General features: G+C 37.7%; 1 protein-coding gene across 2 annotated transcripts in view; it reads right to left on the minus strand.

Annotated features, from left to right (window-relative positions):
- MAGI2 (membrane associated guanylate kinase, WW and PDZ domain containing 2) overlaps positions 1 to 13,456 on the minus strand; it is a 1,036,622-nt gene that overhangs the window by 17,551 nt on the left and 1,005,615 nt on the right. For both annotated transcript variants that reach the window (XM_067564540.1, XM_067564538.1), the window contains one exon: positions 11,117 to 11,255. In XM_067564540.1, coding sequence (XP_067420641.1) covers positions 11,117 to 11,255 — 139 coding nt within the window. The remainder of the gene's footprint in view (positions 1 to 11,116; positions 11,256 to 13,456) is intronic.

Genomic DNA, 13,456 nt, shown 5'->3' on the forward strand with positions numbered 1-13,456 from the left:
GCAGTTCATTTTCATGGATTTATAGATTCTAAGACCAGAAGGGACTGCTGGGATCATCTAATCTGACCTCCTATATAGCACAGGTCATAGAGCTTTCCCAAAATAATTTCTAGAACAGATCTTTTATACATTATTTTGGGGATGTTTTAAAAACGTGTTATAGAAGCTGAAAAATCCATCCAAACAAAGTTTTTTATTTTGATGACTGACACCCCTGGCACTGTCAAGCTTTGGCTCCAAGTAAAGTTCTAATGAGTCCAAATAATAATTAGAACATTGGCAGCCTCTCATCCATAGCTGAGTCACTGAGTACTACTACATTAACATACGTTGACAGAGGATACAAACATCGACCAGTTTTAGGAGGAAACACTTTCCTTCCTGTGTTTTTTTTATCCTAGAGCAACAAAAAGTTATTTGAACATATAGTGTGTGTGTGTGTGTGTGTGTGTGTGTACGTGCGTGTGTGTCTATGTATACACACTGCAAAGTCATGGTTATGTGCGATAGTATTCATGGTGGACCTAAGGTCACCTAACTTCCTTTATTTATGAATTTAGACTTACAAGAAGAATCTGATACAGCTATTTAGTGCAGTTATGTCTGCATGATCTTGCCTTTCAATATCTTGAAAGACGAACTGTATTGTCTTTGCCAATGAGCATGAAGCTGAAGTGAAGTGAGATAGCAGATTCATAAAACGGTACAACTCTGATTTCCATACTATTAAGAAATTAATGCCCTTTCTGAGACCCCTCAGTACTGTCTCAAATGTTCAAACAAATCTGAGTACTGTATATAAGCATAAATTCTGTTAGTACAATGGTTTTCAAAGGGCCTCTAAAACTGTGCTAGCAAAATATATGTGTATATCAATTTATAGATGCAAAGTCACATTTGGGAACACAAATTGGGTAACTGCATTTGCAAACGAGCAATCAGATGAGTAACTAACTGATCTGCATGCACAATAATGGACTCATGCATGTACACGCCACTAGTGAGACTGCATATTTTTGGAGAACATTGTTAGAGGATCTGAAATTTTGGCCTTGTACAGTATTTGGAGGAGATTTTCAAAGGCCCAAATGACAGTAAGGCACCTTTGGAAATCTCCCTTTCTGTTTTCAAACTTTCTGCTTTAAGTGTTTCAGATTGTTCTGCTAGATTGTTCTGCAACAGTTTTAATGAAAATATAACATTGTACAAAGCTACTATGTGAGAGACTTCCATAATTGTTAAATGTACCAACAGAGATTACCAGTACTTTTGAGTTTTCTCTGATGACCACAATCAATATGAAACAGGAAAAATAAATGTTTCCTTTCAGGTATCATTTCTGGGCCGTGACTATATATATTACACATTTGATAAGTTTGATCAAACCATGCACTAAGACCTGATTAATGAAGGAAATAGCCTGAAATTGAGTGCAAAGCTTTGCTATCTGAATCAGATTTTTTAAAATTGTATTACAGTATGATCCAACAAAATCAGAGCAACATTATTTTAGATCAAGATATAACTTCCACCTTCACATTAATAGTATTTTTGGGAACCAAGTACCATTAGAAAGGGGTAAAATTATGACATCAGCTTCTAAGAACTTTAATCGCTCTTCTAGAAATGTTGTCTTTATAGCACAAATCTTTGTTAAAAATACAAGACGATATCTTCTCATGGGGATGTAGCAATGCTTCTTCCACTAGCAGTAATGGAAGTTACAGGGCTACATTCCCATCTTGGAAATGAAAATATATTCATAAGGGTCTAAAATAGATAGGTACTCTGATATCTTTAGTTGATTAGGTTCTCAGCTCTTAAGAACAGTCCCATATAGGAGGAGCCTCTGAAGAAGCTGGTGTGTAAGAAAAAGTTGGAAAAGTCTCCATTAAAACAGTTACGTGAAACAAAAGCATATTAGAGAATGATAATATACATGCAGAGTTTACAAACCGTGTCTTTAGGGTGGCCCAATAAGTAGAAATATGGGGACCCATGCTTGTCACTTTTCATGCACATGGAGAGACTGGAAGGTACCATTCCTAAAGGAAGGGGAGGAACAGCCTAGGACCAATCATTAGAATTAACAGAACCAGTGACATAAAGATATATTTCTATTGTTAGAACAAAGAATCCTTAGTAAGTTTAGAACAGTTGAGTAAAAAGCTTGTAAATAACAGGAAAAAGTCTTTCTGTAAAGACAAGACTAATAGGCATGCAGTAAGTCATCATATTAGTGAAAGATTGAGGTACTGTACATATATATTTGAGAAGCAGATTCTGCTGAACTGTGGAAGACATCTTCAGGTGCTTTTTAAAGGAGCTGTAACTCATAAAATTATCGGGTTTTATTAAATTCCAAAATCATAAAGTGAATTCCTTCAAATTAAAAGTCTTCGTATTGGTATCAGCTCTATCATTTTCAATATTAGTCACTGTGGCTGTGCTGAAACTCAAACAGCTGAGTTTCCTCAAGACTCCTTGAGAAACGAGTCACTGCAATTTCTAGCATTTGTGTATATTGAAACTTTACATTTTAACTAAATTACAGAAATCTCTGTCCCTTAAATAACTAGCAACGAACTAAGGCCCCAGTTCTGCAAAGATTTAGGCATGAGTCCCACCTCCAAGCATATTATGATGTCATGTTTGGAGGATATATGCCTAAAAATGCAGTCTACTTTTCATGAGGCTGCAGAATTTGTTTCTAAACAAAGTCATATCAGGAAAAAAAATCTTGTGTGTGAATTTATGAATTACAGATTGTAACAGGCCCTTGAAACCACCAGTATATTAAAACACACATGAAAAATGTAAAGAGTGTCAATGAAGGTTACTTTAACAAGTGGATTGGACCTGCTAGGAACTTGTCCCATGAAATATTTCCACTGCTCTGAGAATAATTAATGGGTAGGAATGAGGTGTCTACATAGCACTTCCTGGACATACATAGTGTGGTGTGTGCTGGTAGTAATTGGGAGATAGTAAGGGGATTAGAAGTTCTGGTCAGTGAAACAATCCTTTTGGAAGCTGGAAAAATAGGATCCCTAAAACTGAAGGAAATAGGATCAAAGCTGATCACAAGACAGAAGAAAAAATCTGAATTTGAGTAACAATCATGCATCATTTATTAGTTTGTATAAATAATTATGTTTATAACGCTAATTCCAGAAAAAAATGGGCTACCGACTGCCTGCAGTCAGGAAGGAAAAAGACTGTTGTGACTCAGTATCCCTAATTAGTGACTGAAGGAAATGTGATCAAGGATTCGGCTAACTCTTGGTATGGAAGGAACGGTTATCTCTTTGGCATGGAAATATAAGTACTGCTATATGGTCTGTAGATAAATGACACAATGCATCACTGGGTCTATAGTGTCAGTAAAGAGCAGATAACAAGTTACTAGATGTTATTCAGCTGTGCATATAAAGCTGTGTTTTATAGCGGAGGATGGGTCCATGGCAAGAAATAACATAATAAACTAAAATGGTGCGTAGCTCCTCCCATCAACCACAACTTGTCCCAATCCCTTTATCATACCTGGATATGAGAAGATGAGGTAAATATTTCTCACTCTGAACATGTTAGCTGATCTCAATTGAAGTCAGATAGACGCTAACTAATAGTTTCAGAGGAGGAAGGGGCAGTAGCTGAGAGACTTATGCTGGTGTTAATGGGAGTGACACAACAACATATAGGAGATAAAGTTAACTTAATTTTTAAAAATGTAATATTTATATTATTTATTTTGATTTATCAAAAAGTGCCTACCTATCTAAAGCCTTAGGTGCTTATATGTTATTTATAAGAACATGTAAAAAGGGTCAATGTAATTCACACTCCCAACCCATCATAAAGGAAAACCTGCCTCTGCATCCCATGCATACCTCCCCAAAATCCTTTTCTTTTACATAACTGCATGTATTGAAGGAGAAACTTTTTAGAATGTTTATTCTTTAGTCTACCCTGTATTTTCAATGTAGTCCTACAGGACAATGGGTATAAGTTAGCATTACATTTCAGTAACATAACCTTTTTTTGTTGGTTTAAATAAGATGATCTTTGTTTTTGAGCTAGGCACCCAACTCCAATTCCTGACCAAGCCTACTCTTGGATGATTAAGGTATGTTGCACAATGCACCCAGAGCATGGAGGTTAGGTGAAAAATTGAACTACTTCACAAAAAACCATGAAATCATGGAACTCAGAAACTGAAATTAAATTTCAGGAGCTAGAAATTAAGTTTAAACTTTATACTTTTGTTGCTAATTCTAGGAAGCCATTTTAAAATCTTTCAGGGCCTGATCCATGTCCCAGTGAAGACAATGGAAGGATGCCCATAGAATTAAATGAAAGTGGTCTGGGGTCCTTAGAACTTATGAGTTTTGTCTGTGCATGGAAGTTGTATGTGTAACCCACAACTGTAGTTTGGCAGCTCATGGAACTCCGGACTGAGATTTTACCCTATGGACTACAACAATAATGGCTACCAGAGCATGCTGACACTATTTCCCAGTATGCCTGGAGTCAGGGGTGGGGACAGAATGGACTGTGGGATTGCATAGTGTGATGTGGATAAGTAGTTTGCTGGGCCAATGATGATGAGCCAGGGCTGCTCAGCCCTCACAGGGAGGGGATAGTTTGACTCAGAGACAATGAGAGAAGCCACTCCAAGTTGCAAGCACCAAGGAAGAGGCTTGAGTCACACCTTGAGGGAGGGACTACATATGTCAAAGGAATGAAGTGTCCACATTAAAAAGTGCAAAACTCGATAGAAAGTAAAATTTTAAAGCTTGGCTTGAAATCAAGAAACAAAACAAACTAGCATTCTTCTAAATTCAGGGTGTAGGTAGCCATAACCTTTTCAAATACAATATTTCATACTAGTAAACCCCTGTTCCTTAAGGATGAAATTCATTGCCCACCACCCCTCCATTCAAGAAGCTTCAATAAGTGGGCTTTGGGAAGAGAATTATGCAGTGGCTGGAAGGATGTAATCCACTCTCAAACAATGGGCAGGGATGAGGACAGCTCAACAGCCTACTCTAGCAACTACTCCAGCTCAGTGGCTGGCATACTAACAATGATTTTTGCACATTCTTGTTCACTAAAGCTGGTCAATCATGGATGCAATAGTCATGCCCCAAAGCTGTCAAACTCTCCCTATGTGGAGCTGGTACAGGGCTCAACTCTAGTATGCACTGATCACAGTTGTTTTCTCCCAATTCAGCAGATTCAGGGTGGTTTCCTGGCCATGGGAAACTTCTGACCCCGCCCACATGTGTGAATTTTTGGCCTAAATACAGAACTGAATGGGGAGTGACTCTATTTCTAGCATCCTGCAATTTTTTCAAATAACTATAGTCAGTTAAAATTCAGTAGAGTGAAGGTTTGAAAACATGCAGCAGGCTTATAGTTTTTGGGCTGGACAGATACTAGTCTTCAAATATGTGAAAGGCTTTTATAAAGAGGACAGAGGTCAGTTGTTCTCTATGTCCTCTGAAGGTAGGACAAGAAGTAATGGGCTTAATCTGCAGCAAGAAGATTTAGGTCAGGTAACAGGAAAAACTTTAAAAAAACCATTCAGATCTATCAACATGAACTCATTGCAATAAATGATTGAGATTTAAACCCCAATCCTGCAATGATATCAAGGTGGGCCAACTCCCACCGACTTCAGTGGAGTTCTATGCTGGCCATAGGGCTAGCGGGGAAGGTGTAAAGCTGCACATTACATTACAATTACATTACTGGAGTGTATGTGCAAGAATTTGATTAGACCATATAAAAAACAAAAGCAATGGAAAATCCCAGTGTCTGTATGCTGTGCTACTGCTCGGAAACAACAAAACAAACAGCGGAATGGTCCATAATTCACTGCAGTATAATCCAATTATTGTAGCGGTGCCATTGACAGGGAAATGGTTGGAGGTATATTTCAGATTATTCTGCTCACTATAAATCACTATGCTGCGGTTTGTAATTATTCAGCTAGAAAAAGTTTGAGATGCTTGTTTATGCTTATGTATTTTAAAGTAGCATTTTATAAAGGAAAACTGCAGTCAGAAGAGACTTCAGACAGGATATAGATGGAATATTGGCAATTCCATTGTTCTTATGGTAGCGCTGCTGGGATCAAGCATGACAAGGATTCTATGAACCCTTCTTATGTGGATTTTTTTAAACCAAACACTAGTTGGTCCCCATGAAAAAAACGTAACAGCAATGATAAATAGTATTTTTCTGTTTCTTGCCTCCCCACCTCTTTTCCCAGAGAAGAAGTATCATCAGAGGTAATTCACCCCTTGCAGAGCTCATTGCTGAGATTGTGATTTGTTACTGTTGTATTATCTGCTACTTTACCACTTTTATTTATTTGGAGACAATTTTAATACATTTTTGCCCTAGATTTGTAGAGGTATTTAGGGGCCACTGCACTCAGCGTCACAATGCTTATCTGATTTAGGAGCCTAAAGCTCATTTTCATAAGGAATTTAAGTCCGTAGAAGTCTACATCCCACTGGCCGTTGATGGAATTTAGGTTCCTAAGTACCTAAATACCTTTTGAAAAGGAGGCGTAAGCATCTAAATTGGTTAGGTGTTGTGATGCTGAGCGCATCTGGGCCTTTGTCTTTAGGGATCTCTCCCTACCTCTACACTTAAGATCCTTATGCACAGCATAGATGTGGCTCTTATGGGTGTTTTGAACACACAATCAAGTCTTTAATGATATGGCTGTCTAGAATTAGGTTCTTAAACTAGCCAGATTTTTAAAGATATTTATGTGACTAGTGGGATTTTTCAAAAGCAACTAAGTGCTGAACACCCATTGAAATAGCCAGATTTTCAGAAGTGCTGTGCTCCCGGCTTCGCCCAATGAAGTCAACTGGGCACTTATTTAGGGGCTTAAACATGGACTTAGAAGGATAACTTTAGGCATCTGTTTTTTAAAAAAAATCTTGGCCTATAATTTTAAACTGGGGGGGGAATGCATAGAATTTTATACATACACGATTGAGAAATGCTCGGTCCTGTAGTGACATCAGTTTACGTAATTAAGACCTTGTGCAACTGGCTGTTCTTGGTCCTTATCCCATGAAGTGCTGAATGCCCTGCATCCCTAAGGAAGGTGATGCAGCAGTGCCCTGAGCATCCTCAGGATTCCCTGGGGGGTTGAAAGTGCTCAACAATTACAGGATCAGGACCCTTAACAGGAATTCTAGTGTGTGTTGTTCTTGAAAAATGGCTGTGGATGACTTTGCTGACAAAGCATTTGTTATCATTGTTAATTTTTATTTTTTTCCGGGCTGAAAGCTGCCTCGATTAACATCATGTAGACCTTGTTATGCCTTGTTTTCAAAAGAGTTTTGTGTGTGATTTTTTGTGTATGTAGCACCTCTCTATATCTGCTAATGGCCCTGAAATTTTAAAAGGATCTTTCTCATGTAAGGCAAACCCCAGAATTTTCAAGATTAAGTCAAGAGACTTGAATGTCATTGATTCACAGACCTGAATACCCACTAGTCTTCCTAGAAGAGGCAGGTTACTTGACACTATCATGACTTTAGGCCATTAAGAAACATTTCTTGTCTCACTATTTACTGGCAAAAATAGAGTTGCTGTTTTATTTTAATGAAAAAAGTCTCTAGTCTTGTTACAGTACAACAATATATTCTTGGTTAAAAAAATAAAGTCTTTATGGTTACACTTATGTCGTCAGGACCACTTTGTCCTCAAACTTACAGTGTCCAAATTTTCTCTGGGGTTATTTTTACCACCATTTGGTAAAAATATTTCTTTTATTGGGGTTTTCTTAATTATTCCTTCTGAGGTTGCACAGTGGCTAGACAGATGTTCTTCACAGCTGGCTGATTTGTTCCTTGAACTTTTTGGCTTCTTGAGAAAAGCCTTCCAGTCTTAAGCCTGTTCCATTAGTTTAATTTTTGTTTCTCACTTTCTAAAGAAGGCTGCTAATTTGATGAGTGATTTTTGTTTGTTTGTTTGTTGTTACTGTATTTCAGACTTTTTTGGGCAAAGGTCTTGGGGGAATTGTAGCAGCTTAGTTAATTCTGATAGACATTTTTATAAAATGTTAACATTCTGCCTTGCAGGCTGCTTGCAACCCTAAAACTTCCTTTCTCTGCCTGTGTAATGACCTTATTAAGAGCATTAGACCCCTGCACAGTATCTGTTCATTCTGCTGCTGACACAGAATCCTTCCTGAATGCTTTAACCCTTTCCACTGCTGCCCTCCAGTTCATCTTCTACCTGGTGGCAGTATGTGGTATTCAAACATACACATTCTGTTCTAAGCTAAGGAATATATATCCATATATTTTTTTATAAAAGATATATCCTTATTTGTTAACACTAAAATGGTTTGGATTGGCCATATTAAATGGAACTTTCCTGTGATCACTAATCTATACATGGTAGTGCCTCTAATCCAAGATCTCAAAGTGCTTAACAAACAGTGATTTAGACATCCCTGTGAATTACATAAGTATTACTGTATCTGTTTATTACCTTCTAAGTTTCCATTTGAGCCTACAGATCTATTTTATATGCTTTTTGGAATTTGGAATTTTGTGTGTGTGTGTGTGTGTTCGTTTGTACCCTTTGGGTGATTTTTCCCCCTTAACATTATAAACTTTTCTTACATGGGGTAATTTTCAAATTTAAATTCTGGAAAAGGAGTTTTTAGGAAAAGCTAATTATTTTAGGCCTTGATTCAGCATGTGCTTAAGTGCTTTCCTGAACTGGGGTCTTAATGAGGTTAGATTCTGAATGGCTCCGAACTGTTATTTTCATGACAGGTATCAATTCATTGTTTGAGTAGACTCTCAATGTCACTATTAGAGCAGATTTCTTTTCTAGTGTCCAGATAAGCACACATGTTGTTTCTGCCTGGTGTATAGGTGAGTATTTGTTATAGTGATCATGGATTCTTATTTTTTTAATTGATCATTATGATGCTGATCTACAGGGGAGAGTTGGAGGTGATCTGGACGTCTTTTTTGAGGTCTCCCAGCAGGGATTATTCTTTGTTTAAAATTAATTTTATATATCAGAAGGCCATTTATCGATATATTGCAACAGGGTGAGGGCCTATTTGGCTCTCTTCCTATTCGCAAAAGTGTCTGACAGAGCCTATATATGTGCCACTGACTTTACCACTAAAACTGAATGAATGTGCCAGGATCTGTCAACTCTTATGTTATTATTCAGAAATTCTCGAAGTACCAGTGAATGCCAGTAAAAACTCAACATCCACCAGTCAAAGTACCTGCCTTAACCACAGTGTTGTCTCAAATTTAGAATAGCAGATGTTGCATTACTGCAAGCACTGCCAACTGGCAATTTAGAGCGTTTAATGGTACCCACTGCAGTGCTTAGCATGGGGATCAGTATGGAAAATGTAGAAATTGATCTAAGCCTTTAATGAAACCCAAATCTAACAATTTTGGGAGCTCAAATAGATTTTTTTTAAAACAATTTAAATTTACTTTGCATGTTCACACCTTTGTTCTATCTGGAAATGACACTGTAAATACCAAAATGCCAATAGGGAGGGTGAGGGTTATGGTATTTTTGCACCAGCTGGTGTCAGGAGGCGCTGTAAGTCTCATGAGAGAGCCCTTTTTTTTTTTTTTTTTTGAGATTTCAGATCCAATTCCATATATTGTAATGGTTCAGATATTTTGATTGCTTAGCCAAACCCCCTCATCTCATATTTCACTTATTTTATGATTACAAAGGCCTTTGGCTATTTTAAATTCTTGTTGCTTCAGTTTAAGGTATATTATGAACTTTCTACTGTTTATTTTACAGAATTTGTCATAATGTATCATCAGTCCTTGCCTCACCCTATGTCCTGCTGATGCTTTACATTTTTAAACTTTTAGGACTTTTAGGTATTGTGTTTCTTGTTTTGGAATTGCTATACTTTACTTGTAGATACTGTAGTATACTACAATAGTATTTATGGATCTTTCAAACTGATTGTACGCCTAACCTTTACTTTGCGTAGCTATTACCTTATTTATTTTCTTAAATCTCTGGGATTTTATTAAGGGGTCTATTTAAATTGGCAGGTCTTCTGTTTTTCTGCATTGTATGTAACATATTGTACACACTGGTGGTAATGACTTCAGAGGAATCATTATGGACCAGAGGGGAAAAAAATTAATTTGTAAATCTTTGTAAACCCCAAATCTGCAAATATTTAGGCACTGGCTTAACTTTACTACTTCGAGTAGACCCACTGATTTCTTATGGTGATTAATTTAAGCACATGAGTAAATGTTTGCAGGATTGGGAGCTAAATGTGTATTGATATATTGGCATACATTTCAAGATATGCCTAAGTACATATTTATGTAACAGACATCATTGCAGTCTGTCAGGTAACTAATATGTTTCAGTATTACCTGAAATTATACACACTTTTAGAAGCCTTTTAAAAAATTGGAACATAAAAAATTCCAAGAAAATACAGACATAAAACAAAATTTAAAAATAAGATTAAAGGTTCATGTTACAACTTTCAAAAGAGCAAATACTGTCTCTTTATTCAGCACTGACTTTCATTACATCATTCATTTAATTTCTCGATTGTCTGAAAAATGCAAAAGTTTAAGAAATAAACTGTAAAATGAACACTGTGGGCTCAGTCGTGCACAACTGAAGTCAGCGGGAGTTTTGCCATTGAACTTATGGGAGTGGGTTCAGCCCCTATGACTCCAAATGTACAGAGAAATACCAATAGAAGTGTAAAAGGGACAGTTTTATCAAGCAAGATTATAAGACTGTAACAGCAACACGTAGCACACACAGATATGCTGCTAAAGAGTTCAAAGTGCTCCTGCCAGTAGATATAGTTTAACCATTGCCTATACAAGGTTGGTGTAGTTGAAAATGATGTATTCATATCTTCCACTCCAGTAGGAAAAAGCAGTTAAACGTGTGCATAAGCCCATATTCAGGAAAGCGCTTAAGAATGTGCTTAAGTGCTGGGACTAAATGTTTAACTGATACTTAGTATGCAATAAATGTAATTTAAATACATACACACACACACACTCTCTCTCATGGAAAAATAATGAAAACCCACCATATTCCGGGACCTGGCCTGTTCCGCGCTTTAACAGCAGCCGCACTCTCCTGCCACCAGACTTGATTAGCTCTATTGCTCTGGCATGTGTCATGTCCCTTGTGCTTTCCCCATTAATTTCAATGATTTGATCCCCCACCTGTCAGGTAAAAAGAATATCAAGTTAGGCAAAAATGCAGTAAACTGAGCATTTAAAAAACATAAGCAAATTCAGTGGATCACAGGTTACCTGAATGACAGCCAGACACACCAAAGCACATTTGTTCCTGTCTATCTGAAGGATATTATCAACAGACTAAATAACCCCCAAAATGTATCCAAGTATGGAATATTATGTTGCTCATCCTTTGTTAAAACTAATGTATTGTGCTAGTAACATGTCTCATGCTTTCTTATACAAAAGAGGTTTTTTGAACTGCTTGATGTGCTGGAGTCACTGGAAACTTTTTCATCTCTGCTGTGCTTTATTGGATTGATTATCACTGAAAGCGCTACTGAATTGGCTTTGCTGTTACATAGGACACTGAAGTTCATGGTATAGTCACACTAGCCTACCAGTGTTGATAGCCAAATCAAGGTAAGTGAGTATCATCCCATTTTAAAGTACCGTTTGCAGTGGTAATTTTAAGTAAATTACGAAAGTTTGCTGTCCCAAGCTATTTATTGCATAGGCTAAATAGAAACATCATGGTGCTTGTGAGATCATATTTTGAATTGTGCATTCATAAAACCATTCCTGCTCTTCCTAAATGATGGGACAGTATTGCTTAATGAATTGAGAACTATAGTGGGACAATGAACTACAGTGTTCTAATTCTAGCTCCATTGCCACTGATTTGCCATTTGACCGCTGTCCACAGTCAGATTTATTATTATTTCTGTGTCATTTCCTTTTCCATAAAATGGGGCAATTTACTTACCCAGCTGCACAAGAGGTGTTGTGGGGACTAATTTGTTCATGTTTGTATGTTCTTTTGAAGATGTTGGGTTATTTAATAATTAATTTTATTAAACGAATCTATCACTATCCAAAATTGAACCGTGGATGCAAACTGGCATCCATTTCAAAGACATTACATATTCTCTTGCATATGGTGTATTAATCATATATTTTTAGCAGACTTTATGAGGTTCATACTCTGGGTTTAGTTCAGATAAGTGAATGCTTATCTAACTTCTGAAAGTCTTGAGGCTGCTGAGTTGGTGTAGTACTCTGTGTTTTGGCCCAGGTCTGATGCTCTCTGGCTAGCTACCAGCAGCTCAGTTTTTTAGTTTCAGCTGCCCTGAATGACCTGCCTGTCCTGATGTTTGGTGCCTTAAGTGGTACAGACACAGGACCAGCAGGCTTGTGCTGTTCCTCTTCCCTTTTGCTTGTCCCTGTTCCCACAGTAAGGGGGAGTGGGACTGAGCAAAGTCAGAGGCAGTGAGGGACAATCCAGAGGGCTAAGCAAACTGACCAAAAGCTAGAGAGTAAGCAGGTCTGATGGCTGTGTAGCAGCACACTCATTAATGCAAGATCAGGTTCCCAAAGGATTCTGCTCATCACTTTTGTCTTGTGCTCATATGAGTAACATGTTGCGCCGGCTCTCTGGAATATCAAATCTTTTCTGCATTTTACAAACTGAAGTACACACTTGTAAAAACAAATGTTTGCACAGTACACATCTCTTTGCAACATGTCTGATCCATACCCACCACGCTCCCCTCACTTCTGTCGCCCTCCCAGTTTTTGTATCTATTTGAGTCTGCTATCACTGTTTTACTGAGAAGAGTTGACCTCAGCAGGGGCTTCACATCTTCTCAGTGATTAGGGGGGTGATTGCTTTCAGCCATACATGATCAACATGGCAGAAATTGGTAGAGAAAGAATATATATATATAAATTAAATCCTATGTAGTTTATGCAATGCTGGAATTGCACAGCCACCCCCTCATTTTGCAGTGAGATCAGCAATGTGGACCAGTGTCAGGTTGGTGATCATGCTATTAGCAGCACACCAGCCCTTTAGTTAATGTTTTGCAGCTGTGCTGCAGAAATCACCAAATCATTTTTGCCTGAAACCAAACCCCAGAATGCAACACAGGATGATCTCTGACGTAGCAGTAGTAATATAAATAAGCAGCGGCTGAAGATCAGCAACTCAGGAAGAACCACCAGGAAAACAGCTGTGTAGGTTAAATAGCATTTATCAGTGCTAGGCCAGCTTGTCTTCTTGGTAGTAGCGCAACGTTGTTAGAACTCTAGTGCCTTCTCACAATGGGAGGTGCTGGTCCTCCCAATGCTGGTCATGTATATCTAATTTGAAAGTGACTGTACCAAATATATTGTTCGAAGGAATA

This window comes from Emydura macquarii, unplaced genomic scaffold, assembly GCF_026122565.2.
Source record: "Emydura macquarii macquarii isolate MOO-44397 ecotype Brisbane River unplaced genomic scaffold, CSIRO-AGI_Emac_v2 contig_2636, whole genome shotgun sequence".
Classification (NCBI taxonomy): domain Eukaryota; kingdom Metazoa; phylum Chordata; order Testudines; family Chelidae; genus Emydura; species Emydura macquarii.